Source organism: Hylobates moloch, unplaced genomic scaffold (genome assembly GCF_009828535.3).
Source record: "Hylobates moloch isolate HMO894 unplaced genomic scaffold, HMol_V3 SCAFFOLD_4, whole genome shotgun sequence".
Lineage (NCBI taxonomy): Eukaryota > Metazoa > Chordata > Mammalia > Primates > Hylobatidae > Hylobates > Hylobates moloch.
Window position 1 is genome coordinate 85,480,466 of NW_026652279.1, and position 26,859 is coordinate 85,507,324.

At 37.5% G+C, this 26,859-nt stretch overlaps 2 protein-coding genes across 8 annotated transcripts in view; one reads left to right on the plus strand and one right to left on the minus strand.

The window, feature by feature from the left end:
- Nucleotides 1-26,859, minus strand: part of NBEA (neurobeachin) — a 736,578-nt gene that overhangs the window by 187,148 nt on the left and 522,571 nt on the right. For 4 of the 7 annotated variants that reach the window (XM_058437671.1, XM_058437670.1, XM_032150485.2 and 1 more), the window contains one exon: nt 13,528-13,664. In XM_058437671.1, coding sequence (XP_058293654.1) covers nt 13,528-13,664 — 137 coding nt within the window. Of the gene's footprint in view, nt 1-9,194; nt 9,237-9,271; nt 9,341-13,527; nt 13,665-13,839; nt 14,726-26,859 lie in introns of those variants that run through there. The other 3 variants (XM_032150491.2, XM_032150492.2, XM_032150493.3) reach the window with 3 other exon arrangements.
- Nucleotides 9,935-11,873, plus strand: MAB21L1 (mab-21 like 1). The gene has a single exon (XM_032150494.2). It carries the CDS (start codon nt 9,938-9,940, stop codon nt 11,015-11,017), a length of 1,080 nt encoding a protein of 359 aa, XP_032006385.1. The 5' UTR covers nt 9,935-9,937; the 3' UTR covers nt 11,018-11,873.

The window sequence follows — 26,859 nt, forward strand, 5'->3', positions numbered from 1 at the left end:
TCTCTAAATCATTTTGGAATAACTAAGTTTTAATGACATAATATAACTATTGGCTTGGGACAGGCTAGGCTTCTACAAGCAGTGAGAGAATTGAGGCTTTACCATTCATTCAGGTGAAGAGAAGAACATATTTTCCCTCAAAATTTCATCAGCCTATTTTTTAGACCAAACATCTGGAGAATTTTCTCAATTACCTATTACCTGATTTATATGCAGAGTTCAAATACACACTCTAAAGTGGTTGTGAAGTATGTCTTACCCAGAGTTTCTTATTTAAGAATATTATAGCACTCAAGGGTAAAACACTGTAAATCATACAAATACTGGAAAATTTTAAAAGTGTTATTTGATATTATTCTGATTTTTGTTTTTAAAGATACAGATATTGAAACTATCACAGCTGATCAGTTCATTCTGACATGAGTTTAAAAGGTTAAGTTACTATCTGAAGAAAGGTAATCTGGTTGCCTTTCACAGCAGCCTGCAAGCTCTGCAATCTGCAGAGAGAGGGGCATTTGTCATCATTAGCTGAGCTGTGACAGCTGGCACCCAGGGTGTCCCAGAATCAAGAAGTGGCAGAGACACTCTTGGTTTAGGTTGCCATTAAGTATAATAGGTTTCTTGAGGATCAAGTATATTTTACGAAAAGCTTTGTGATGTAACTAACAGTAGTGAACATATTTGAATTTTCCATAACATGGATAATACAATGATAGCACATAATTAGCAGGTTGCCTCTAGACAACAAGATGCCAGATTATAGTATGAATAAACATCTACTGCCTGCCACTTAGAGAGGTAGAATCGTTTTCGGTACCCTAACAGCTCCAGCAGAGTGGTTTTTTCAGGGCTGGGTGATTAATTAAGTATATTGAAGGAAATAGGTTAAAGATGGAGAGGATCGTTCTCAGATATATTTTAAATTTGGTTGTAAATAATGCATAACTTCCCAAGAATTAGCTAAACTGTACACACCCAATATAGCGCCCATCTTTTTTTCATAATATGAATATGAAAGTTTAAGTAATTCATATAGATGCAGTCTTCCAATTGGCTGAAGTGTATGTAATTGGTAATATGTATTTTAAAATATTCCTTGGCAAAAGTTCAAAATCAAAATCTTACCAAATGGGTGCTACTATGAGTCTGAAACAGTTGTGGTAAGTATATCTAGAAAAGAAGTTTTAAAACTTTAAAATGTTATAAATATGTCTTTTAGATCTTAATGTAAAACTATTTATCAAAAGAACGTTTGAATGATACAGGTTGATCAGACTTTTGAAAATTTAGAATACCACCACCCCTCTAAAGTCATCGGTGTTGGAAACATAATCAATAACACGGGGTTTTATATTATTATGTAAACTAGTTTTCCACAAATAAAACTAATTTTTGTGTTAATGTAAAATCTATGCAAATACATGCAGTCATTTATCAGGAAAGCTGACAAGCATTCCATATTGGAGGGGAAATGAAACTGCCTCAAGAATAGAGGCAATTAATTATTTCTGTATTTTTTCTTCTTCTGTCTTGAGGCACAAAAGTTATCCATCCAGTTAAAACAGCAAATGAAATAAAGAGATTTTTTTTTTATTTAAACACATATGGCTTTTGCCTGCAATACTGATCACCACAAGGTCTACAGATGCCCGTGGCTAAATCGTACACTGGCAGATGCACACAGGGGAAAACTGTGCTAATGCAGCGTGGAGAGCAAAACAAATGAAGAACTGAAATTGCTAGTAAAAAACAAAAAACAAAACATCCCACATTTTTCCCCCTGATGAGTTATACATTTTGTTTATCAAATGCAGGTTAAGAATGCAAAAAATTTAAACCTGGACTTTTGCAAAAAAGTAAAAAATAATTTTAAATTAGTGAGGGTCTACATATACATATATACACACATACATATTAATGTAGGTAAATATTTAAGTAATTTTTTTCTATGGACTAAATGGCTAGCAATAAACTTCTCAATTTCGTAATTAAAAGCTTATGACATTCAAAGTTGACGTAGTATATGCGACTGAATACATGCTGTTGGAATTTCCCGTGTTATTTTAAAAATCCATTTAGGTACAGTCTCTTCAGGTATTATCAAAAACTGTTAAGGGTTATTATGAGACAATCTTGCGGATGTGGATATTACTTCTCGGTGGCAACAAGAATCCAATATTTAGTAGTTGTTTCCTTTTAACAGATTAATACGGAAAACGTATAGAGGCCAATTCAATCTTTTACTATCTTAAACACTGGTGTTTTTGTGTGTGTGTGTGTGTCTGTACACAGCCTGCATGCGTGGGCTATTTTGCAAACCATAAAAACAGTGTATTTCCTAAAGATGGTTTGAGATTATTAAGAAAGCAATAACTTCTTTCTTAATAGGCCTATAAGCATGCATAACATTAAAATTTCTATTGTAACTGCCAAATAAAAATATAAAACAGAAAGCATTTAAATAATTTGTATATCTTGGGGGAAGAAATAAAAGACTAGTTCTACTATTCCAAGTTGTAAAAACGCAAAATATTTGAAAGAGCATCATTATCAATGTCTTCACTTTTATAATTTAATAATTCTTGGTTTAGAGTATTTGTAACCATCTAAATTTACATAATAATGTATATTTACACAAAATTAGGATAATGTATATTTATACACACGTCCCAAGAATGTGCATATATTAAGTAATATTAGATCTAATAAACTCTTTAGAATCAATTCCTACCACTCAAAGGGAAGGTTAATTTACTGAAAATGTAAAGTAAAAATATTGAGAAATCTTGACATTTCTTTCTCTAGTGCCATAAAGCTAGAAACATTACAAACATGCCTCAAATGTTGCTAACTTAGATGAGAAACCCGTTCTTTCTTGCATATTTTGATGTGTAAACCGTAAATCAGATTCATAAATCTAACACATATATCCATGTTAGCTACTAAATATTAGGAGTTTCTTTGAAAAATGAATCTTCTACCAAGTATTAAGTTGTCACATACATGAAAATTAAACAACTTGACATAAAATGAAAATTATAAATATATTGGTTATATATCTGAAATATTATTTTATACTTTGCCTGTGTCAGTGTTTTTTGATTAAAACTTGTCTTTAATTGGAAGCATGACAAGATAGTAAATTCTAGGGGAAATAAATAATGGTGTTACAGTCTAAAGATATTTTGATATAAAACTAAAACACCCAGATATTTATACATTAATCATAAAATTTCCAAATAAAAATAATGAAATAAGGGCATGAAGAAATATTTTTGTGGTAATAGAAATGTTCTATCTACATGTATGGTAGAGCTTCTATGATGGTATACATTTGTCAGAATTCGTAGAATGGCACAATCATATGGAAAAATCATGGAATACTACTGTATGCAAATTACACATCGACAAATCTAACTTAAAAAAATAAATTTCACAGAAAAACGAAGGTATACATTTTATTTCACTAGGTTCCCACTTTTTTTTTTTTAGTCAGGAACACTACACCTTACAAACTATGCTGTTCATGCTTCTAATTTGATTGGGATTTTAGATAATAAAATGGATGAGGATATGTGAATGTAAAAGTATTAACTATTCATTAGTATTACTTTAGACTTGATATTTTTGACAAATCATTATATGAAAAAGTGTGCTTTCAAGAAATAGTACATATTGGTGTACTAAAATGTATATTATTACAACAGTGAAAATAATGAAATGTAACTGGAAATCAAATATTATATAGGTATTATATTCTCAGTTATCTCTATACTTATATGTAAAGATATAAAGAAAATTTATATTTATAAACTAACTTCCTTTTTCTATAAACCATTTATTTTACTGCACATAATATACATGATAAAAGGTAATTGTTTTCTATTTGATGTAATTATCCTTTTAAATTATTACTCCAGTTACTGATCATTAAAAAAATAAATCTTACTTTAGAAGAATTACTTTGCTTATTAAAAAATAAGCTCCAAAACTATAAATTAAAAATAGGAAAGGTTATTTTAGACATGTAATCACTGGAAGTTGATTATCTATGTACCATATTCTAGTCTCAAGGTTATGTTGAATATTTTCAGTGGCTTAATCACATACAGTATGAAACAGTAATGAGAGCAATGCAGTCCTGGATGACCTAGTACAGATGTAGGGATTAACAGACACTAATCGATTCTGATTCCCTTGTTTTCTCTAAATGCAATAAAAATATAGCATATTAAGAATACTAAAGATGTAGCCATATACACAAATGTATGTAAATTCATGTATATAAAATCATACATACATTTGTGTATATGTTACGGGTGAGGAAATACCTAATTTTCATACATTCATATAGAAAAGAATCATGTGAGCCCATTTATCCTGTCTGAATATTTCTATAATATCACAAGAAAATTATAAGCTGAAATCTAACAAAAAGATTTTAGTTTTATTAGAAAGATAATAGTAACTTTCTGAAGGGTTTGTGAGAAATTAGACTATTGGAATCCATATTTCCTACATAATATTCAATAAATGAATGACTAACTTCATTGTCCTTAAATGTTTGGAAAAGGTTAGAGATCACAATTTATGCCGAACAATAAAAAATTCTTTAGGTTGATAACCTCCCTTCCCCCATTTTTTTTTCAGTTTACAGATACAACTGAAAACATCCTGTACCTCTGTGTACACATGCAAATGAAATGAGGAAACAGAGACAATTATGAAAATAAGTCAGGCTTTAAATTTCTTTTTTTACCAAAAGAAAAGTTTTGGCTAGTTATCCAGTATTACTCTAAATCTGCAAATCAAGCAGTGGTGGTCAATTCTTACAAGTATACTGCCAACTTCCATTTTTAATCTCAAAATTTTCTTTTCAAAAACCTATTAATACCAATATCAAGTTTATTAAGCAACACTGTAGAGAAAAAAAGTACTCTTCACTACAAATGTGACTATATGATTGTGAACTAGGGTGACGAAGAAAACTGAGGCGAAGGCCTTCATCAGTCAAGTGAAGAATAAACAATTTTAAAAAATTAACCATGATTCTCAAAATGTTCTAGTTGAAGAAATAAAATAGGGTCTAAATTGTGCAAACGGTGACCTCAGTCCTCTGCTTGACTTTGAAATAAATCTGATATTAAAAATGAAATAATTACTTTAAGAAATCACTGAAACCTTGAAAGGTTTCAAGCTATTTTTTGTCTCAAGTGTTCTTATACCAGGAATCACACAGGAAGAAAGGTATAGATGCCATCAAATTAGATTACCAGAAAAACTCTCTCTATTTTACTTTATTTAATGTGACACATAAAGAAAACCCTGCACAAATATCTGTCTTTAATTTCTCTAGTGTAAAAAAAGAAATATATTGTGTCTGGCAGAATGAAACACTTGAAATAGCCTGGGTGCATTTAAAAAAAAAGAAGGGGGAAAGAAATCAGATGTCTACAATGAGCCTTCAAAGCCACTCCAGCAGTAGGGATAAATAATGTAATAAACTCAACTTCATATTCTTTTTATCTCCCTAGTGTAATAAGCACATATTAAAAAAATAAAACTTTAAATTCATGAATACTTGTGAATAGACTAGCAGCTAGTAGATAATGAAAATACACCAAACAATATCTATATAAGCACTTAACATGTATGTGCATATCCTTTAACAGATACCTTTTTTCCAGACGAAAGGTTACAATTGCTGAGATTTATGAACATACAATTCAAATTTAAATTAGGTTTTTTTTCTAAAACAAAGAAATCTTGCATTCTTGTATTTCTCAACATAACAGAGTTTTTCTTTAAGCGTAATAATGACACTATTTATGAATTACTTTGTATATCCCATATAAGTAAGCAGGTCTACAGAAGTGGAGACAAGTTATTTAGGAAATAGTACTTGAGGAAAAGTTGTTTTGCCATTGTTATTTCGAACGCTTCGAAGTGTTAAGGATCACAATATTTAATTATTTTATATTCACTAATACTACTAACATTTATGATAATGGTGTGCTATGTCCTTTTTTTTTTTTTCTTTTTTTTCCTAACTGGTACGTTTTAGCTCAAGCCTGCCTCATAAACTAAGTAAATGCAATGTAAAAGTCAGTTAGGCATTAACATTCTAAACACCATTCAATATAAGCATTTCAAACTATCATTAAATCATGAGATTCTTGAGATGTTTTCTACTTCAATTAGGCCAGTTTTCAATGATCATTCTATTATTAGCTCACGTCAAAGATGTCTGCATGCATACCACTAGAAAACAACGAAGTATTTACATCCTAAAGCATGACACACACACAATTTTATTCTAGTAGCACTGAGTATATTTACAACAAAATATATTGCAAGGCTGGTATAACTGGAGTTTTTAAAAAAACTTTTCACATTAATACATAAATGTATATTAAGCCATCTCTATGTACTGCATAATCATTTGACATAACTAGTTTAATGGGTCAAATGATATATTTTTAAAATTTACTGAAAAATAGTTAAATATGTTACTCTCATAAAATAAATACATCCCCCAAGCCTAGATTGAAATCGGCTGAACTGCACAAAAATACACTGTTATTTGTAATCCCTCTCTATAGGTCATTTCCATAAAAAAATTTCGGGGATGGAAAACACACTTCTCCGAATAGCTTAATTCTCGCTTCAACAATGAGGGGCGTCTAAGATCACTGAAAGGATTCAGCTACAGAAGGCAATTCATTTCACGTGTTCAGTGTAATAGAAAATCACTGTGTTGCAGCAACAAGCAGTACTTGCACTAGAGTATTATTCATTCCAGGGCGCCCAGTTCACCCACAGTGATAATCGCGGACCGGTGAATCCTATGTTATGTAAATCACCTTCAGCTCCGTGTGTGAGGGGTGCTTAAGGAAGCAGCTTAGAAAACACAGTCCTGGCGTCCTTGAAACTAAATGACTTCACTTTCCTGAACACTCTAGCTCTAACGAGTTTCCTAGTGCACCTTTTCTCACCATCCATTTTTCTTTCTCAGAGTGCAAATCGTTAGTGAAAAGGCGCTGGTTGCACCAATTAGTTTGCACAAAGTGCTTCGGTGTTTAGCTTCGCTTTAACCCAATTAAGCTGCACAGTGAGCCCCGAAGATGCGCCACCTGCGCGCCTGGCTCCAGCCAGGCCCGGCCGGCGTCCCTCGCAGGCCCGCGTCCTTCCCATTGGACCCACTCAGGGTCCCCCGAACAGCCCCGGGGCCTCCCCGTCCTCGGCTGTCTCACGTCCTTGACAACCAGGGGTGTTCTGCAGGTGGCCCAAGAAGGCAAGGGGCGAGGTCTTGGGGCAAGCATCTCTGGCCTGAACCCAAGGGAGAGAACGCAGGGCGCAGGGGCCCGTGGCGGGGGCTTGGCTGCGACCACACCTGGGCCGGACGTGGGCGGTCCAGGCTGAGGGGTGCGTGGGCAGAGCGTGGTCTGGAGCAGACGTGGAGAGTAAGCCAGGACACCAAGTAAGGTTTTCAAATAAGCTCACGCACAAATAAAGCGTAGCGATCTTGAGCCCAGAGAGGAAGGTAGGAGGGCACGGGAATGCGGGGCAGCGAGAGAGAGGCTGCGAGCGGACGGCACAGGGCCACCCGCGCCGGGGGAGGGCAGAAGGCAGCGTTTCCCCAGAGACCACTGCACATCCTCGCCGTCGTGGCTGCAGGTTCTCCGGCTCTGATGCGTCTCCCCTCCAACTGCCAAAAGGTAGTAGTGCATTCACCCGCGACGACGGCAAAGTGGGGAGGGGCTTTTTGGGTGTTCCCAGACCCTGCTCCTAAGGGGATGGAAGGTTCTTGGGAAATAGAGTAGATGGGCGCCACGCACCCCAATGTATACTATTTTCAGCTAAATTGGAATCTATCACTGTTGGATAGGGAGAAATTAAATACTAGGTGGTTTTGTGATGCTGTACCTGTGCAAAACAAAACACACAAACAAAAATCAACAGCTAAAGTAGCAAGTGGGAGCCCTGAAGAAGATCTTGTTAAAAGTGGCTCTGAAAGTGCCTACAAACCTGTTACCGGGAGTTACAGGATTTGACGGGAAATATTCTTAACTGGAAAGACGTGGCATCTAAATTAAAGGTAGACAATTAAAAAATCCACCTAGGTTTAAAAACCACGACATAACCACTAAGTAGTATTTCTTTAGTTTCCTGTACTTTGAGGACACAACTGGACCACCAACTAGGAAAAAAAAAAATTCCTCCTCCTGTTTCCAGGTTCCAAAATTCAGAAATGAAATGATTCATTTCATTTTTGTTTCCAAAATGATGTTTAAATCCAAAAAAAAAAAACCCCAGATAACTGCAAGTTAATTTTCTTTGAAAATGTTAACCATTTTCCCTTAATTAAATCACACGAAATATATAAAATTAGAAGTCTACTGCCAGGTCACCACTTAAGGACACTTAAGACAGGAGATATATCCTTAATTATACATCTATAAACAAGCCAGAAACCCCAAACCTTCAATTTTTTGGGATAGTTATCTGTGAGAAAGCTTGATCTCTATGATCTCACCTGAATTTTACGTACTAAAATACAGGTCACTATGAAATAACGCTAAAGTACTCTGTCCATCCCAGGGACAATTTATTTTTCAAATGTTTCTATAAGTGCATATATAGCTTTGTGTCCTGCTTGTAACGCTGGGCAAGTCCACCAAAGTGCAAAGACTGCAGCTGGTGGGGCAGAGGGATATACCAAATATTTTTTAAACATCCTAACTTAAACGGGGGTAGAACATCTAACGCACTCAGCAATAATTTTCAGATTCAACAAATGCAAAAAAGGAAAAAAACATAAGTAAAAAAAGAGCATACTACCTCCATAACGTTTCAAAAAATCATTTTAACATATAGGAACATCCAGAATGAGAAAATTACACAGGTACTCCTCCATCTAAAGCCAACTTCCATATGCCAGTAGTCTGCATGAAAGAACAAACTTTCAACCTGCATTTAAGAAGACCCCAAGGATTAACAGACGTTAATTATCTTACTCTAAATGCAAGTTAGTGATTTTGTTTTAGAAAACCCCGTCTAGATCACTAATTGATGGATGCCCATTAATACACCTGTATTTGCATTTCAGCGGTAAAAAGACAAGCAGGTTTTCGGCACAGAAGAGAGCCGCTTTGCCAAGTCTTTTCAAAACGTCAATATGCTTCAAGTAATACCAAAGCTGAGAGATTCCTCTTGATTTCCAAACTGTCTAGGTGGCCTGGGTGGTTTTCTGCCGGCAGCAGCCTCCTACCTTTAGTTTGTGTGCCTATATCCATGAGGGGGGATTAATTAGCCGGGTTGGAGCTGAAGGAGGCTGTCGTGACGAGCCCAGTGGCGATTGGCCGCCCGCCTGCCTGGCCCTGCCTTTATAATTTCCACACGAGTGCATCTGGGCTCTTAGACAAACCAACAGCAGCTTCTTCTGACATATACACACGCACACTCACCCCGGACACACTCTCAGCACACTTTTCCTCCATTTGATTAACAGTGCTGCACACACAATGATTACGGGAAAGCGTAAATAAATACGGAAAGGGGTGCTTATTTTGACTACTGGAAGAGCTTTGCTGGGTCTCAGCGCAACTTTTGTTTTTTATTCCTGAGAAGGTGATCTCTCCATGCGGTTCTCTCACACAAGGATTCTTTAAAAGAGGAAGAGAGGCAAGGAGAGGGGGGAGGACAATCTTTCACTTTAAGAACGGCTGGGCTCAAAGATAAAAGGAAGGGAAAAGCAGCAGCAGCAGCAGCAGCAGCAGGGAAACCAACGCTGCAGCACTTCCGAAAGGCATTTTTGATCCATTTCTGAGTGCTGCGGCCCGTTTCTCCACCGAAGTTGGCTCCAGCTCTAGCAGCCGCATTGGATCCCACAGCTTACTGCGAGACTCCGGTGTACAATCCGGATCTCTGCCCCAACATGATTGCGGCCCAGGCCAAGCTGGTCTACCACCTGAATAAATACTACAACGAAAAATGCCAAGCCAGGAAAGCTGCCATTGCCAAAACTATCCGGGAAGTCTGCAAAGTAGTTTCCGACGTACTGAAGGAAGTGGAAGTGCAGGAGCCGCGGTTCATCAGCTCTCTCAACGAGATGGACAATCGCTACGAGGGCCTCGAGGTCATCTCCCCCACCGAATTTGAAGTGGTGCTTTATCTCAACCAAATGGGGGTGTTCAACTTTGTGGACGATGGCTCACTGCCCGGCTGCGCGGTGCTGAAGTTGAGCGACGGGCGCAAGAGGAGCATGTCCCTCTGGGTGGAATTCATTACCGCCTCCGGCTACCTCTCGGCGCGCAAAATCCGGTCCAGGTTTCAGACGCTGGTGGCTCAAGCAGTAGACAAATGTAGCTACCGGGATGTGGTAAAGATGGTGGCAGACACCAGTGAAGTGAAACTGAGAATCCGAGATAGGTACGTGGTGCAGATCACGCCGGCCTTTAAATGCACCGGGATCTGGCCGAGGAGTGCTGCCCACTGGCCACTTCCCCACATCCCCTGGCCGGGACCCAACCGGGTGGCGGAGGTCAAGGCGGAAGGTTTCAATCTCTTGTCCAAGGAGTGCCACTCCCTGGCCGGCAAGCAGAGCTCGGCGGAGAGCGACGCCTGGGTGCTGCAGTTCGCGGAGGCAGAGAACAGACTGCAGATGGGGGGCTGCAGGAAGAAGTGCCTCTCCATCCTCAAAACCTTAAGGGATCGTCACCTTGAACTGCCGGGCCAGCCCTTGAACAATTACCATATGAAGACTCTGATTTCCTACGAGTGTGAAAAGCATCCCCGAGAGTCGGACTGGGACGAGTCTTGCCTGGGTGATCGGCTGAACGGGATTTTGCTGCAACTTATCTCCTGCCTGCAGTGCCGGCGGTGTCCCCACTACTTTCTACCGAACTTAGATCTGTTTCAAGGCAAACCTCACTCAGCTCTGGAAAACGCTGCCAAACAAACGTGGCGACTGGCAAGAGAGATCCTGACCAACCCGAAAAGTTTGGAAAAACTTTAGAGGATGATTTAATCAAGAGCCGAAATTATTACCCTTCTCAAAGTCCTTATTAAGTGTAAACTTCTGTTCAATTCCTAATATTCCACTCCGCAGTGCAAACAATCTCTTCCTTTAAAAAGGAATAATAATACAATATTTAAACATCATCTCACCCACCCCCACAAGGGGAGAAAAAGTAGGGGAAGCGGATGGAGAAAAACCCAAAGCCACTAGTATTAGAAGACTTCTTTCCACACGATTTCCTATCTCCCTTGAAAAGTACACCGTAACACTCCGTAAACAGCCCAGCTGTAATGCAAGACCGCGACGAACACTCTGCCTAACTATCAAAGGATTATAGCAATCCTGGTGATTTAGGTGCATCTGTCTGTGAGTAAACACGATTTGGATATGCCATCTGAAAGAAACTGTAATGTATATTTTGATTTGTAACAAATATTGTGATCTCACATTGTCTTTGAAAGTGTGGATGTTGGTGTTTTGTGATTTGGTGAACAGAACTTAAATTGCCGTTCTGGATACTTCCAGACATTTTCCACTAACAAAGATACCATTTAAAGGTAGATTTCCTCCTGGTACTTTTATCTGTCTTTGAAAGTGTCTGAACTTTAAAAAGTTTACATTTTGTTTCAAATATTGCTTGTTCTATTTCTAACATTCCATAAATATACTTGAAATGTTATTTAAATATATTCAAAGAAATTTGAATTCAGCTTATATAATAACGCTTGAATATCTGAATTATATATTTGAAAAATGCACTTGAAATACACTGGATAATTACTTTTGTGATTTAGATTTTAATTTGTTGCTGGTTTTTATTTAATTAGATGCTAATAAATGAAGTAAAATAAAAGTTGTTGTGTCTCACTTTAAATTGTTTCCTATCACAAGATGTAATGCTGCATTTTGAAAATCAAACCCACTTGAATATCTTAAACATTTTGAGAAATATGCTAATGAAATCCTTAAAACATTGGAGAAAAGGTCTTTCTGTATAGGTCCATAAGATAACAATCTACTCTCAGTCTCTAACTTACTTGTAAGACAATTCCTCTCTACAACAGACACAACTGAAATCTACCCTTGAAAGCTTGCTCTTCTTGTAGCATTTTTGATAATATAAGAAAAAAAGTCTATCATGACAGTAGAGATGACTGAGTTAAAAATCTGACTAATTCAGAGGAAATGAACTTAACAAAGTCATAATGAAACTTTGAAAATTGTGTATGAAAACTAATAAAACGATCCTTTCTGACCAGTATATTTTATGTCAAACCTTATTTTATGTAATAAGTGTTCCATTAGCAGAATAAATTCATTAGAAATTCAGCATTTCTTTTTGACTTCATGGGGCAAGCTAATAAGAGGATAAACACAAAATTTAAGTTATTTTTAAAATAAAATACAGTGCATTCAAGCTCATTTTAAAAACTACATTTGGAGCTGGAAGTAAAAGAAGTCCCATGGCTATTCTTGGAATAGTTTAGTAGTCAACAAGTGCTGAAAAGGCTGATCACCTATGGGCCTTAAGTTAGTTAATTCAGGTGATGGTAAATTTTTGGATTTCAGCTCTAGTCTACAAATACTATTTTATAACATTTTATTTCAATATCTAAATTAAAAAGTTCTGAATCTGTGGGAGCATTTGTCTTTAACTATTTTAGAATAACTGCCTCTGAAAATAAAGGAAGATCTTTGCAAAATGATGCTAGAATTTCTAGCATGACACTTCATGCTCTTGAATTCTTAACCCCAGAATAGAAGTCTGCAAATTGCACAGTAACATGAAAGTTAAAACATTAGAATAGATCTCAGAAAATGCTGAGAAAGAGCTACTCTAATACTCTGGTGTTTAAAATCTACACAATAACATTTAATAAATATGCATTTAAATGGTCCAAATATGTATTTTCTGGCATTATGCCCAAAGAATACAATATTTAAACATCTGAGTGCTAGCATACATATTTAAAATCAAAGCTCAGAGAATCAGTTGCTTTTCTCTTAAATCCACATATAAAACCCATTCTTATTTCAGGAGATGGACAAAATGGGTGTACTAACGGAGATTAATTTATATCTAAATGGCTCTCCCCCCAGTTTCCTTATAACTTTTCAATAATCACATTACAATATAAAGTTTTGAAAATTAAAAGTGATCTTAATAAGAAATTTCTGAAGACCTTTTGTATTCAGCCTCAGAGCCTGAGATTCTGGGCCCCAGGGACTTGGGAGCAATTGGCTTAACTACCAAATCTGCCCAAGTGCAAACAAAGGCACTCACAGAAAGACTGTTAAAATGTACATGCTCTGGTAATACGGGATTTAAATTCATTAATATATTCTTCAATTCCATAAAGAGAACATGCTATTTCATTCATTTTATTTTCTATGAGAAAGAGGAGAATGTGCTCCCCTCCTCCACTGTCAGGTAAAACCAAACAAAATTGAAAACCACTTCCTGCCACAAAGCCACCAATACTGTACATGGAATCGCTTTAACTCACTTTCGTGTCGATCTTCTTGAAGGCAGAATCATCCTCATCTACCTCGAAGTAGATTTCTGTCGTGGTGATGGAGAGAGTCCCCTTGGCCACCACCACGGGAGCGATGAGCTGGGCAGGGGTGCTGAGAACCACAGGGCCTGCAAGGCAAGGACAAGGGAAGTCAGGCTGAGCCCCTGTGGCCCTTCCTGCTCCCTCCCAGAAAGGTACCAGAGGTTTTTATTGGTAAGGATGCACTAGAAAAAATGGTGCCTGTATTATGCGGCAAACTCTTTTTTCACGTAAGGTAAGGACTACGTAGCTTTTATACATTACCTTATAACGAGACTAGAGAGAAAAAACGGTATGAAAACCCAGGAGGTCAGGATACCGAATAACGCTCAATTTCCATCTAGAAATCCTACATGGTTGGTGAGGGGCTGCCATTAACCTACTTAAAAGTGCAGAACGGACAAATGCCCCAATTCTCCATTGAGTATCACTGGCTTTTCCAGAGACCCTAGGCAGTCAGCACTGCCCCCAAGGCCAGCCATCGCGCGAAGCCGTTCCACTCAGCAGCGGCGCTCCCCAAGGAGAGGCGAGAGGACGAGAAGGGGGCAAGGATCTAAATGATAAATTCCGCTGTTCTGAGGGGTTTGCCTCTTGCAGGAAGATTAATCTAATATCGGTCTCCTAAGGCGCGCTACACACACACACACACACACGCGTGCATACGGACATTACATAAAGTTCTTATGTAGAAAAGAACGAAAATCTTAGTCATTTTCTCACAGGGAATATATCAAAAGTGATGAAAGTGCAAGACGCTTGAACGAAACGATTCTCAAAAAACCGTGCGAAAGTGCTACTTCTCAACTTTGGAAACTACAGAAACAGCTTCACTAAAAGGGCCTGCCAGGGTGCTTGCTTCGAATTCCCTCAGTCTGTTAAGGTTGAAAATCACGAATTACGCGTATAGAATATGAATTCAAGTGGGATATTACCTAAATGTTTCCTGTAAAGTCTCCCCAAAGGGAGACATTCTTCGCAATCCTGGATTTGAAACACGATATAACGTTATACATAACGTGGGGATCCGATATAACTATTCATTTGTAGGTTGCAAGGGCGTATCATAATCCCTTCCACTTCTCTCAAATGCATACAGTCAAATGCATCACAATAACAGTCGGAGAAAGGCAATAAAAAGTTAGGTTCCCCGCGGCCGCTAGGCCTCGGCCCTCCGGGCGGAGATCCCCCGCGCCGACACCGCCCTCGGCCCCCGCCGGGCCGGGCTCGGGAGACGCTGCCAAGTTGGCTTTCCCTGGCGCGGCACACACCCAATCTGCGACCGTCCTGCACAAAGCCAGGCCGTTCCCGAGGCTGCGGGAACACAGAGGGTCGGGCTGGCTTCCGTCGCGATTACAAGGGGGTGGCTAAGGAGCAAACTGTGACAGTGTCAGCGTTCAGCCCTGTCGGGACTGCCCGGGCCAGACCCACGCACAGCCGTGTCTTTCATTTCACTGCTCTCGATCCCCCGATGAGCCCCCGGGGCTCGCGGACTCTGGGCCTCGGCCTCTGCCCAGCCAAGTCGGGGTCCACCTCGGTTGCACAAGGTTTTTCTTTGGAAAGGGAGAGGCAGTCGATCTGAAGCACCACTTTAAAGGCTCATCAATCTTAATCTACGTTGCTCAAGTAATTACGCCCGAATCTCTTGTACGATTACAAGTGGATTTGGGTTTCTATTCCCCAGGCCCTCCTTTGTGTTTATTGGAGGGTCTGTGCGCGCGCTTGGCGGCGCCTCCTGCCTGCCGCGCCCTCCTCCGAATCCCCCAACGCTCGGGCCGGTTCGAACCGCTCCCTTAACCCTTAAGCAACCAGGACGCTCCCTTGGATGCCTCTTTTCCTATCTTCTCTCGGAAGAAATCTATGCGGTTTACTCTTGATTGGGGCAAGGTGAGAAAGGTGATTTGGTTGACACTGGAAACAAAGTTATACATTGTTGGGCATTGCTAAAAACCTCAAAAAAGTCTCCATTCTAAAGACAGAGGACTATCAAGATTAATAGTTCAACAGAGGTTTCTGGCATTTGGAGACAAATAATGGCCAAAAACACTAAAAATGGCGAATTACTTCTTTCTCCTAAAAAGTAATTTAACGTATCCAAATTGAGAACATGAAAAAAAAAAAGATCGTGAAACATCAAAACCATACCCATTGATTTATTGAAACACATGACACATTTTAAGTATACGATCCATGTGGGGAGCACATCTTCTCTACTTCTCTGTGTTTCTGAAAGGAGACGGCTTCCTTTAGATTTTACTCCAATATCGTTTTGTTGAGGAGATTTTCTGGGCGTTTATAAAAGGGCTTCGAACTGGTCTTTCTTTAAGAAAGACACATCATGAAATATTCAGCATTAATAGTGTGTCATTTTTTACCCTCGTCCTTTGGAAATCTCCAATTACAACTTCCAATTCCATAGCATGTTTAAGGAGCACTGAATCTTTTTGTTGTAGTCTTCAGGGAGCAAACCAGCCGCAGAGAGAATACGGAGTTAATCCACTACAGAATAGAGAGAGGGGATTATGTTTTAATCCCCTTTGGGGGAGCCTTTGGATTTTAGGGATCCGATATTAAAATGTTTACATAAGGCACAATCACAAGCCAGCAGATCTTCCATACGGTACTTGGTTATTTGAAAACCTCGGATCCCTTTCCAAATAAAAATAGTTTACAAAAAATAGCATCTCTGAATGACGGTGAGATGGTGATCTAGCTGATTCTGTTCTAGAAGATAACTTAGGTAACTACACATTTAATCTCCTAAACTTTGCTTGGTGTAGTGAGTTGAGGAATGACTGTAAATATATTCATCCCAATCACTACTATAGCAATAAAATAATAAATTATAATGTCCTCGGCATACATAGAAGTAAAGTATTGATATTAAATGTTAAACAAATGGATAAGACAAAACCTCTTCCTATTGTATTGATGCATATAATAATTTAAAATTCCACCATCTAAAGTGGTAATTAAAAGGAAAATATAAATGCTACTTTTTACAACTGGCAATATGATGCTTAAAAAATACTGATCCATTACTATTTTTGAAAGAAGGATAGGGGTATTACTTCCCATTATCTAATTTAAAATCTGAACTAGAACAAAAACCACCCAAGCATAATGAATCTTTAAAATAATAACTTCTTTTTAGAGCCATAAGATCTTTAACCAATTGAGATGGTAAACCTCATCATGGATGTACAGTAGAAAGTATACATTTTATATTAAAAAGGAAACCATTTATCAAATATATTTTTAAAGTAGAATGTTAAATTCTTGTGGGTTTAGATTATCTTGATGAAAATAAAAATTTCAAGCACAGAAATCTTAATAATACACTGACATTTTGGTAAAACTTTACAAAATTCTTTTTTTTTTTTTTTTTTTAGATAGTCTTGTCTGTCGCCCAGGCTGGAGGGCAATGGCCCAATCTCTGGCTCACTGCAACCTCCGCCTCCCGAGCTCAAGCGATTCTCCTGCCTCAGCCTCCTGAGTAGCTGGGAATACAGGCACGCACCACTGTGCCCAGCTAATTTTTGTATTTTTAGTAGAGACAGGGTTTCACCATGTTGGCCAGACTAGTCTTGAACTCCTAACCTCAGGTGATCCTCCTGGCTTGGCATCCCAAAATGCTGGGATTATAGGCATGAGCCACCGTGCACGGCCACAAAACTTTTTTATATTTTTACAGAACTAATAGTCCAATATTCACAAATTTTAAGTTATTGGATGTGTCAATGCTTTCTTGACAAAGACCACCAAGAACACATCTGCAGTTGAACAAGTGGGTTTTATTATTCACTGCAGTGAAAGAAACTGACAACAATAAGAACCATGGGGTGACTTAGGGGGTGTTAAAAGACTCATTGTAGGATCTGGATTTTACTTAAGTGATTTTGGGAAGAGTTCAGGAGAGCAGGGCTTTGCTCTGGATTGGGCTCTGTCAGGCATCAGAAATAATTCAATGATTAAGTATTTCAATCCATCTTATCTAGAGGGAGGGAAGACTAAATGTATGCTAAAGCTCTAATTGAAAAGATGTAGCAGTCACTCATATTAGCCAAAAGAGGGGAATGTCTGGTATTTTTGTGGTATGCACAGTGATCTTGCTTTTGTCTGTGCTTAGTCAAAATTATAAAGTTGTTTTTTGTCTCACATCATCGTCATACAACCCTGTATGAAGTTGGTGCTCTGTGAGGTTGTTTATGTCCAACAAGAGAACACCATGGCCTAGCTGTGAGCTCCAGGCCAGCTCTCGAAAAGAATGAGGCCTAGATACAGGCAGGCCAGTTCCCAGAGGTCAGAGGCTGCTTTTTCTTTTTCTCAATTGCAGGGATTAATCATTTTCAGGGGAGGGGAGCGGGGGTAGGGGTAAATTAATCATTTTCAGGAGGGGGTAAACTGCATTCTAGTGATTAAAAGGCAATGATGGCTATTAAATTTCCAAGTAATGCTAAGCTTCTTTACAACTTTCAATGTAAAGCACAGCAAAGACTATGTATGGAAAAAAAGAGTTGGAGTTTAATTAAAATAGGAATTGTTAGAAGTATTTGATGACTTTCAATTGGTAAACTATATTTAGGGTACATAAAATTACAATGTATTTTAGAATCACTTGAATATTTCCTAATCTTAGTTTAATATTGTTAAAAGTTGTATTAGCTATATGGATTTTCTTCAGCCTCAATTACTTGGAAACTACATGCTCAATTTGCTTTTATAACATGTAAAATGTTGTTATTTTGGGATAATAAACATTGACTAATCTTAGTAAATTATTAAACTTAAAATCCTGACATTATTTAGAAGAACGAAAACTAATCTGAAATTCTGTATGTTCAATGTAAAATAATATTATTCCCAAGAAATCAGGATAAAAATATAATAAGGGAGTAAATTTTTGCAATTATTTTTATAATGTGCTATACACTGTAGGGAGATAATTCATAGCATGAGTGATTGAACATATCTACAATATCTGTCACTGCTTTGGACTCTTTTATTTTTTTTTAAGACGGAGTCTTGCTCTGTCACCCAGGCTGGAGTGCGGTGGCATGATCTCGGCTCACTGCAAGCTCCGTCTCCCGGTTTAAGTGATTCTCCTGCCTCGGCCTCCCAAGGAGCTGGGATTACAGGTGCATACCACCATGCCCAGCTAATTTTTGTATTTTTAGTAGAGACGGTGTTTCACCATGTTGGCCAGGCTGCTCTTGAACTCCTGACCTTGTGATCCGCCCACCTTGGCCTCCCACAGTGCTGGGATTACAGGTCTGAGCCACCGCAACCGGCCATAGACTCATTATTTTTAAGTATGGTACAGTCAATTTCCCTAAAACATTCTCCCCCATATAAATAAAAGAATAAGACGTTTTAATCTCAAAACAAATTACTGAAGAACATAATAAAGTTGTAATGTTGTTTTGGAATCCTAGGAAAGCTTTGGGCATTATAAAAATGGAAGTATTTGTGTATGTGCCTGAGGGAGGGGGAAGTTCTAGAAAAAATACTGTAAAAAATTTTAGATTCCCAAATTTTAGATATCCAGGATGGTTCTCTGGGTTTCAGGTGACTGAAGTGTCTGAAGGAAATAAAAAAAATCATAGTAGCAAAGTCTCTAGATAGTGACTGTTTTATTTACATACAGAGAATATTGATAGTTGTCCAGATAAAATTTCAGAGTAATGATATTTTGAAATTTTCAAACTTGTTTTTTAGGGCTGGGCATGGTGGCTCACACTTGTAATCCCAGCACTTTGGCAGGCTGAGGCGGGAGGACTGCTTGAGGCCAGGAGATTGAGACCAACCTGGGCAATATAGCGAGATCTCCTCTCTATGAAAAATTAAAAAAATTAGCTGGGTTTGGTAGCACATGCCTATCATCCTAGCTACCTAGGAAGCTGAGGTGGGAGGTCCCTTGAGCCCTGGAAGTCGAGGCTGCAGGGAGCTATGACAGTGACACTGCACTCCAGCCCTGAACTTTTTTTGCATGGAAATAGTTACAGGATGTTTTTGCTTGAATAAAATAAAAATACTTTAACAACTCATAGAATACAATGCCTCAAAGGTTATGAATTTAAACTTCAGTACTACTTCCTCCCCAACATATTCACAAAGACACAATGTACCCTCCCCTAAACTATCCATTATAAATATTCTATAAACTCAAATTTTACACAAAAGCTCACTGTTTTCAGGAACTGGCCTCTTGATGCTGCTAGGTTGACTTCCTGAGCATAATCTATACTTAACACTAAGATTAACAATAACTAATTATCCCCACACATCAGAGTTTCCTTAGATTATTATTGTATAAAATGAGACAGATGATGAAGAACACATATTAGGTGTTTTGAGATGAGAGTAAACCTACATCTGAAAAACTCAACTTAGCACAGTCTAAAACAGAGATAGAAGGAATGGAGCCCTCTTATATGAGCAACTGAATACTGTAATTTAGCATATTATTTGTTCATCATGGTAGATCATCTATTTTTACACTATTACCTAAAATCCCACCTTAATGTATTTATAATACATAATTTTAAAAAGTACTGAGAAAGACTCTTATATGCTCTAACTTTAACCTACTATTTATGTTTGCCAATTTATTTGTAGAGCAGGTAATTCTTTATGTTACAAGGAACCAAAAAAAAAAAAAACTGCTGCATTTTCTGCAAAGGCAATGTGTGATTTCCTAGAAGAAAAAGCTTACAAAGCATATATACTATAAGTAAAATAGCACGGAGTTATCTTCTAGTACAAAAAGTACTAAACAACAGTGATAGTTTTAATGTTCAGTGTGAAAATTCGCTCTGCCTTTTGATTTAGTAAGTGAGCCAGCTAAGATTTCTGTTTCTAGTTACATTACATTTAGTTCAACATACGGAATACATTTTTCACCTTCTGGAAGAGTACTGACTCTTTTATGGCACTGGGATATCATTTAATGATCAGGAAGAGTAAATTTCTACTAGACTAGAGGAGTGAATAAACCAGAGGATATGATTTAAATCTTTGCACCCCTAGGTTGGATTAAGTAGCTTGCCTTTATATTTCCATAGTTTCCTAGCCATATCTTTATGGCACTTATAGTATATTAAATACATGTGTTTAAAAGTCTGTTTCTCCCATTTGGCACAAGCTAATTGAAGACAGGGGTTATTATCTTGTTCACCTATTACAGTATCTGTCATACAGTATGCAATCTATGTTTGTGGAATTGAATATAGAAAATGATATATACCAGTGTTGCATTTATATGTCATAGTAAAAGCCCACTTAAATTAATATATTACATCTTTTATGTTTTTCTGAAATTGATTTCAAATTTTTCTTTATAAATATAAAAGGTAACTGTATTTTAGAGAAAATATAAATTTAAAAATATACTGATAACCAGTGAGAGTTATAATGTAATTGATCATTCTAGTTATATTACATGCATACTATTACGGTTTTAAATGGCATAATTTTATGACTATCGTATTTTTCCTAGTGTATAACTTGCTTGCTTTCTAGTTAAATGTGTAGAGATATATTTAACTCAGCATTCATTCATTCATTCACGTAGTCAACAAAAATTAATTAGTGTATTGTTTTTGCATATAAGGAGAGAATACAGTGGTGTATAAGACATAAATTTTACCCACAAAGAGCTTATAGTATAAGGTAAAGAATACACAAGAATAATTATGACATAAGGAAGAAAGGGTTAAACTAAGAATTGTGTAAAGCACTTTACATGATTTATTTCTCTTAACATCCCTGTGTCATAGCACTGCTATCATCTCCATTTTACAGATAAGAAAATGAGACTCTGGATTGGAGTAATTTAGAGGTCATACAACTAGTAAATGAGAGATAGGATTCAAATCTGGTGATCTGATTCGAAAGTCAGGGTATTTGTTATACATGCTGCCTCCTATCAAGAAAGGGACAGAAAAAAATTCTAGACATTCACAGAACAATCATGATTTCCAGCCTATTTTTTGTGGAGGAGTAAGCAGTTGGGATAGAATGATGGCAGTGACATCTGTAGTGAGCTGTGATGGATGGGTAGAATTTGGACAAGTTGGGGTCTTCGAGAGCATTGTGAGCAAGGGGGAATAGTTTGGACAAATACACAGTTGTAGGCATAAATGAGCAGTAAATAAGTTTGGCCAGAGATTAGGATGTGTAAGGGAAAGCAGTGTGAGATGAAACTGAAAAATCATACATATCCTTGAATGTCAGACTTTGTAGGTTAAGGAATCAAAGATTAGAGCTCAGAAATTACAGTGCAGAACACTGGGGTTTACCCTTTTTCTGGGTCACACATTCTCCCGAGAAGATGCTTAAATATACGGATTTTTTTTTCTAGAAAAGTTCACCTATATATTTGTTCATCCTGATTACATAATACATGAAGAATTCATATTTTGGAAAAAAATTAAATTTTTTTCATTTGTCTTCCTCTATCTAAAGATTTTTCTGCATCTGCATTTATCCCTGTCTCTGTCTGCATTTATCCTTAACTGTCTCTGTCTGCATTTATCCTAAACTGTTTTTCAGCAGTTTCTGGAAATATATCTTTCCTCTTGTTTGAGGTAGTTACCCTCTCTATCTGTGCTACTAGTCCTATCCTCCCCTGCCCGCTCTGCTCTCTTATTTCTATCTCCTTTCCTCCCTTCTTTGTTAAGCTCTAGACATGAGTTTCCATCTCTTAGTTCCTCACTCCTATTCTCTCCTTCAGTTTCAGTCCAACCTCTACTTAGGCCAAGATATTTGGGAAATACTCATTAATTAGTAAGTTAAACGCTTGAAAAAGCCCATCAATTTAAAAAGTCTGCAACTTTTTCCGGTTTGTTTGTTTTTTTGCAACGGAGTCTCACTGTGTCACCCAGGCTGGAGTGCAGTGGCGCCATCTCACAGTAACCTCTGCCTCCTAGTCTCAAGGGATCCTCCCACATCAGCCTCCTGAGTACCTGGGACCACAGAGTTGCACCACCAAGCCTGGCTAATTTTTTAAATTTTTTTCATAGAGATGGGGTTTCACCATGTTGCCCAGGCTGGTCTCGAACTCCTGAGCTTAAGTGATCCTCCCGCCTCACCCTCCAAAAGTGCTGGGATTATAGGCATGAGCCACCGCACCTGGCCTGCAACTTATTTTTAAACTCATAATTTTCCAAACACACTTAACTATAGAGTTTCTTTTTTCTCATTAGCATCTTCAAAAGACCTGTGTTACAAGGAACATTAGTTTGAAAAATGCTGAGCCCGAGTTCCTGACTCCTAAGCACAGGATTCTTTCCTTTTCTCTTACTACTTTACTTTCTGCTTGGTATCCTATTATGGGCTCTCCTTCACTGGCTGCCCTTTAAACCTTGTGCCACAGGGCATCTGATTTTGGCCTACTACTTTTCTCTTTATTTTCTTACTTTCCTTAGGTGATCTCACTAATTTCCATTATGAACTCCATGCCCAACTTGGCTCTCAAATTTCAAACTTCTATTCTTTTGAAAATTTTGGAGGCCCAACAGATCAAGCATCTTCATCTCCCACCCACAGAAGACCTTGCATTTGCACATTCCCACACACAGTTAATAGCTTCTAAACCACCTCTCGTCTCAGGCCTGATTCCCCTCATTCTTACTCCCTGCACCAGTCAGTTATTACAGTCCTCCACAAATTACCTTCTAATTTTTTTTTTTTTGGCAGCTGTCCCATTCTCCTTTTTCCTGCCTGCCGCCAATTTACTTGAGGCTCTCATCACTGCTGCTTTGGAAAACAGCCTCCTGTCAAGCTCTTACCTCAAGTCTGGGCATCCTAAAAACGTATTCTACACAAGGGCCAGAGTGATTTTTTAAAAAAAATTCATCACTGTCATGCTTAAAATCTTTCACAGTCTCACTGTGGCCTTCAGGACAAAATCAAGGTTCCTTAAGGCACATAAAGCTCCCTCCCCGAGCTTGTCAGTCTCAACTTCAGAGACTCCCTGACTCATGCTTTTTACCTAAGTAATTTAGAACTACTGTGGTTTCACACAGAAGTTAATGTTTTAGTATACATTTCCCGCCATCTGCAACAACTCTCTAAATGTTTAACTTATTTTTCAAGACTCAAGAAAGGAAATACCCATTCTAATAAAGGCTTTCCAGAATCCATGTTATTCTAGGATCGTGTTTTGTGTTAGAATGGTTTCCTTTCTATATCTAGGTTAACTATTTTTTTCGTTATCTCTTCTCCTCTATAACTTCCTGGAGGGCAGAATTTTGATCATATGTGTCCTTTTACTCCAAGCACTCACCATTATGTCTTACATAGAGTTGATATTCGATACTTGTATTTGTTTTGGTGGGACAACCACATTCACCTGAGTGAAGTTTGGAGCTAGCATCAGAGAATAAGGATCCAACAGGTCCTTCCAGGTCTTGTCCCTACTTTGTGTGAATCTAATCAGAGTCTATGCTAAGAGAAAACAATTGACTTGTTTTTATTGGACTGATGACTTGAACTGATAGAACATATTCTACTGGAATAGCTATTTGTAAATTAATTGCCATGTAAATACTTGTCTTTAAGGCTAATTGTTTAAGTATTTCTATAGTTGCTATTCTGGCTCTGCAACATCAAGCCATGGAAATAAACTAATTAAATAAAAGATTTTCAGTATGCAGAAAGACTTATTGATCCTTCTGTATAGCACTGCTCTAACTGTAGTGGCAAAATCTCTTTTTAACCTTATGTTTGAGTAAGCGGCAAGGTCTTTCAGAGAGAGGACCAGGACACTCTTAGGTATGGCAGTGACAAGATAATGAAGAGCTCACTCTTCCTCCTTTCCAAGTTGCTAACATCCATAATTTGGTATTGGAAAATTGTTTTGTTATCTTGCATTTTCCCTCAAATGTGATCTAACAAGATGACCCATATATTTTCAGTAGGTGATCAGTATCCTCATTCACATGCTTAAAAACAACCATGAAAGCTTAGTCACCTCCATATAGAAAAATATGGTCTCCTGGTAAGTTAGTTATTTATTGCCCCATTCTCCAGACTGGTAGAGAGTATGACTATAAATTTGTAGAGGAACTAGTTTATGATAAATTCTCCATACAGAGAAAAAAGTAGAAAATTAAAAATGGGTTTTTCAACTATTACAGTGTATTAAGAAAGAACAGATCTTATGAGTACGGTTTGTGAAACACCTGACCATAACAAAGGGTGGCTTTTATTCTTAAAATTAACAAAAAATGCAAATTATATATGATTTATGGTTGATGCGTACTATTGTGTAAGTATGTTTATTCGTCTCCTCCAAAACTCAGGTTGAAATTTAACCCTCAATGTGGCAGTATTGAGAAGTGGTGCCTTTAAGAGGTGACTGGGTCATTAGGGCCCTGTCCTCATGAGTGAATTAATCCATTTGTGGATTAATGAATTAATGGGTTATCATGGGAGTAGAACTGGTGACTTTATAAGAAGAGAAAGAAAGACCTGAGATAGCATGTGAGTTCCCTCAGCCCCTCACATGTGATGCCGGGTGCGGCCTCAGGACTCTGCAGAGAGTCCCTACTAGCAAGAAGGCCCTCACCACATGCAGCCCCCTGACCTTGGACTTCTCAGTCTCCATGACTGTATAAAATAAGTTTCTTTTCTTATAAGCTGTCCAGTTTCAGGTATCCTGTTATAAATAACAGAAAATGAACTAAGACAATGTCTAATATGCATGGTTGAATTGTGTCTTTTTATTATATTTTTAATTTACACAGTTTGGTTATCAGGGATGTTGTTACAATTAAGAGTACCTTATAGTGTTTCATAGATGACGGAATCGTGGTTGAAGGGGACATATGTTTATGGCAATAAATATGGATTATAGTAAAATGTTTGCACACTCTAAAAGGACCTGTAGACTTTTTGAAAATAATGAAAAGAGGCAAAGAGGCTCAATATTCAAGATGAAGCTTTTATTTATTTTTATAACACGTTAACTTATTTAAAAATTAAGTTAGAAATTTAAATACTTTAGCTTTTATAAGAAATAGGCATGTATTAATGTTGTCTCTAAGAGCTTTGTGAATTCTGTGTTTGAAGCTGAATGTGAGTCCTTTGGGTATACTATGTATGACTGGCAAAGCAACTTCCTCATTCAAAGAGAGAAAAAAGACTCATAAAGACTCATAAGGCTTTTTCAACATCAAATAGCTTTCACTAAACAACATTTTGATGAGTTAAGTGAGTGAGTCAGGGACATATGGATTAAATTTCCCTTGAAATACACATGGGTTTAAAAATTAAGGGGAAAATCCTGAGCAAAATGCATTTTAGAGAATCCAGAATGTTTAAGAGATATTTTCCCCCTAAATACAAATATCAGGTTGAAAAACTTCTAGTTAGACTCTGTAACTAAAATGAAATAAAAATACATATGGAGGAACCTTTAAAAAATACTAGTTTTGTTGGAGACAGAATGTTACATTCACCATATCAGAACTGCAATGCAGAGAGTTAGGCTTAAGCAGATGGATTTGAGTCTATCTGCACTGAACATGTTCTCTCCCATAGTAAGTATTCCAGTCAACAGTTACAACAAAATTTTCTGTGCCACTGGCTTATACTTATTCTTTTTTAAAGAACATATTCTTAGAGAAACTCTTAGCTTTTAGAATTCTGTAGCTTATTTTAATTATGTTTTCCCAGAATCTTGAGTTCTTTCTTCTTCCCACATGCTCTATATTTTTGTTTTATTCTCCTTTCTAGCTCAGTTTGTAGAAAACATTCAATTTATATATAAACAACTTTGCCTCTGGTATCTGGATATTCGAAGTTAGGACACTGAAGGTCTAACTGTCAAGCTGATTATTTCAACTGTCTACTTTCATTTCTTAGGGAAGATACATTATCTGCCATAACTTCCTGGTTATTTGAGTTACCCAGAGGTAGTGGTAGCAGAGCGAATTCTCTTGAGGACTTTTTTTTTTCCTATCACAATCTGAGTACCAATGTTCTATATATTTAGTAGATATTCAAAAGATGTTAATGAGCAAGTGAATGTAGTCAAAAAGACATTTAGGGAGGCAGAAATGGTCAGCCTTAAGAAAAATTCTACATAATGCGCCCTCTTCCACCTGCCAGCCCTGTTTTCACCACTGGATACCTGATTTTGTTTTGAACCAGTAGAACAATAGCTATAGAATATGTATACAACCTAACCAGTTTACAAGAAGAAAAACAGCTTGAAAATATAGTGCCCTCTAAAAATCAGGGAAGGTACAACTGGGAACTGTCATGGGCAACAAAGTGGGT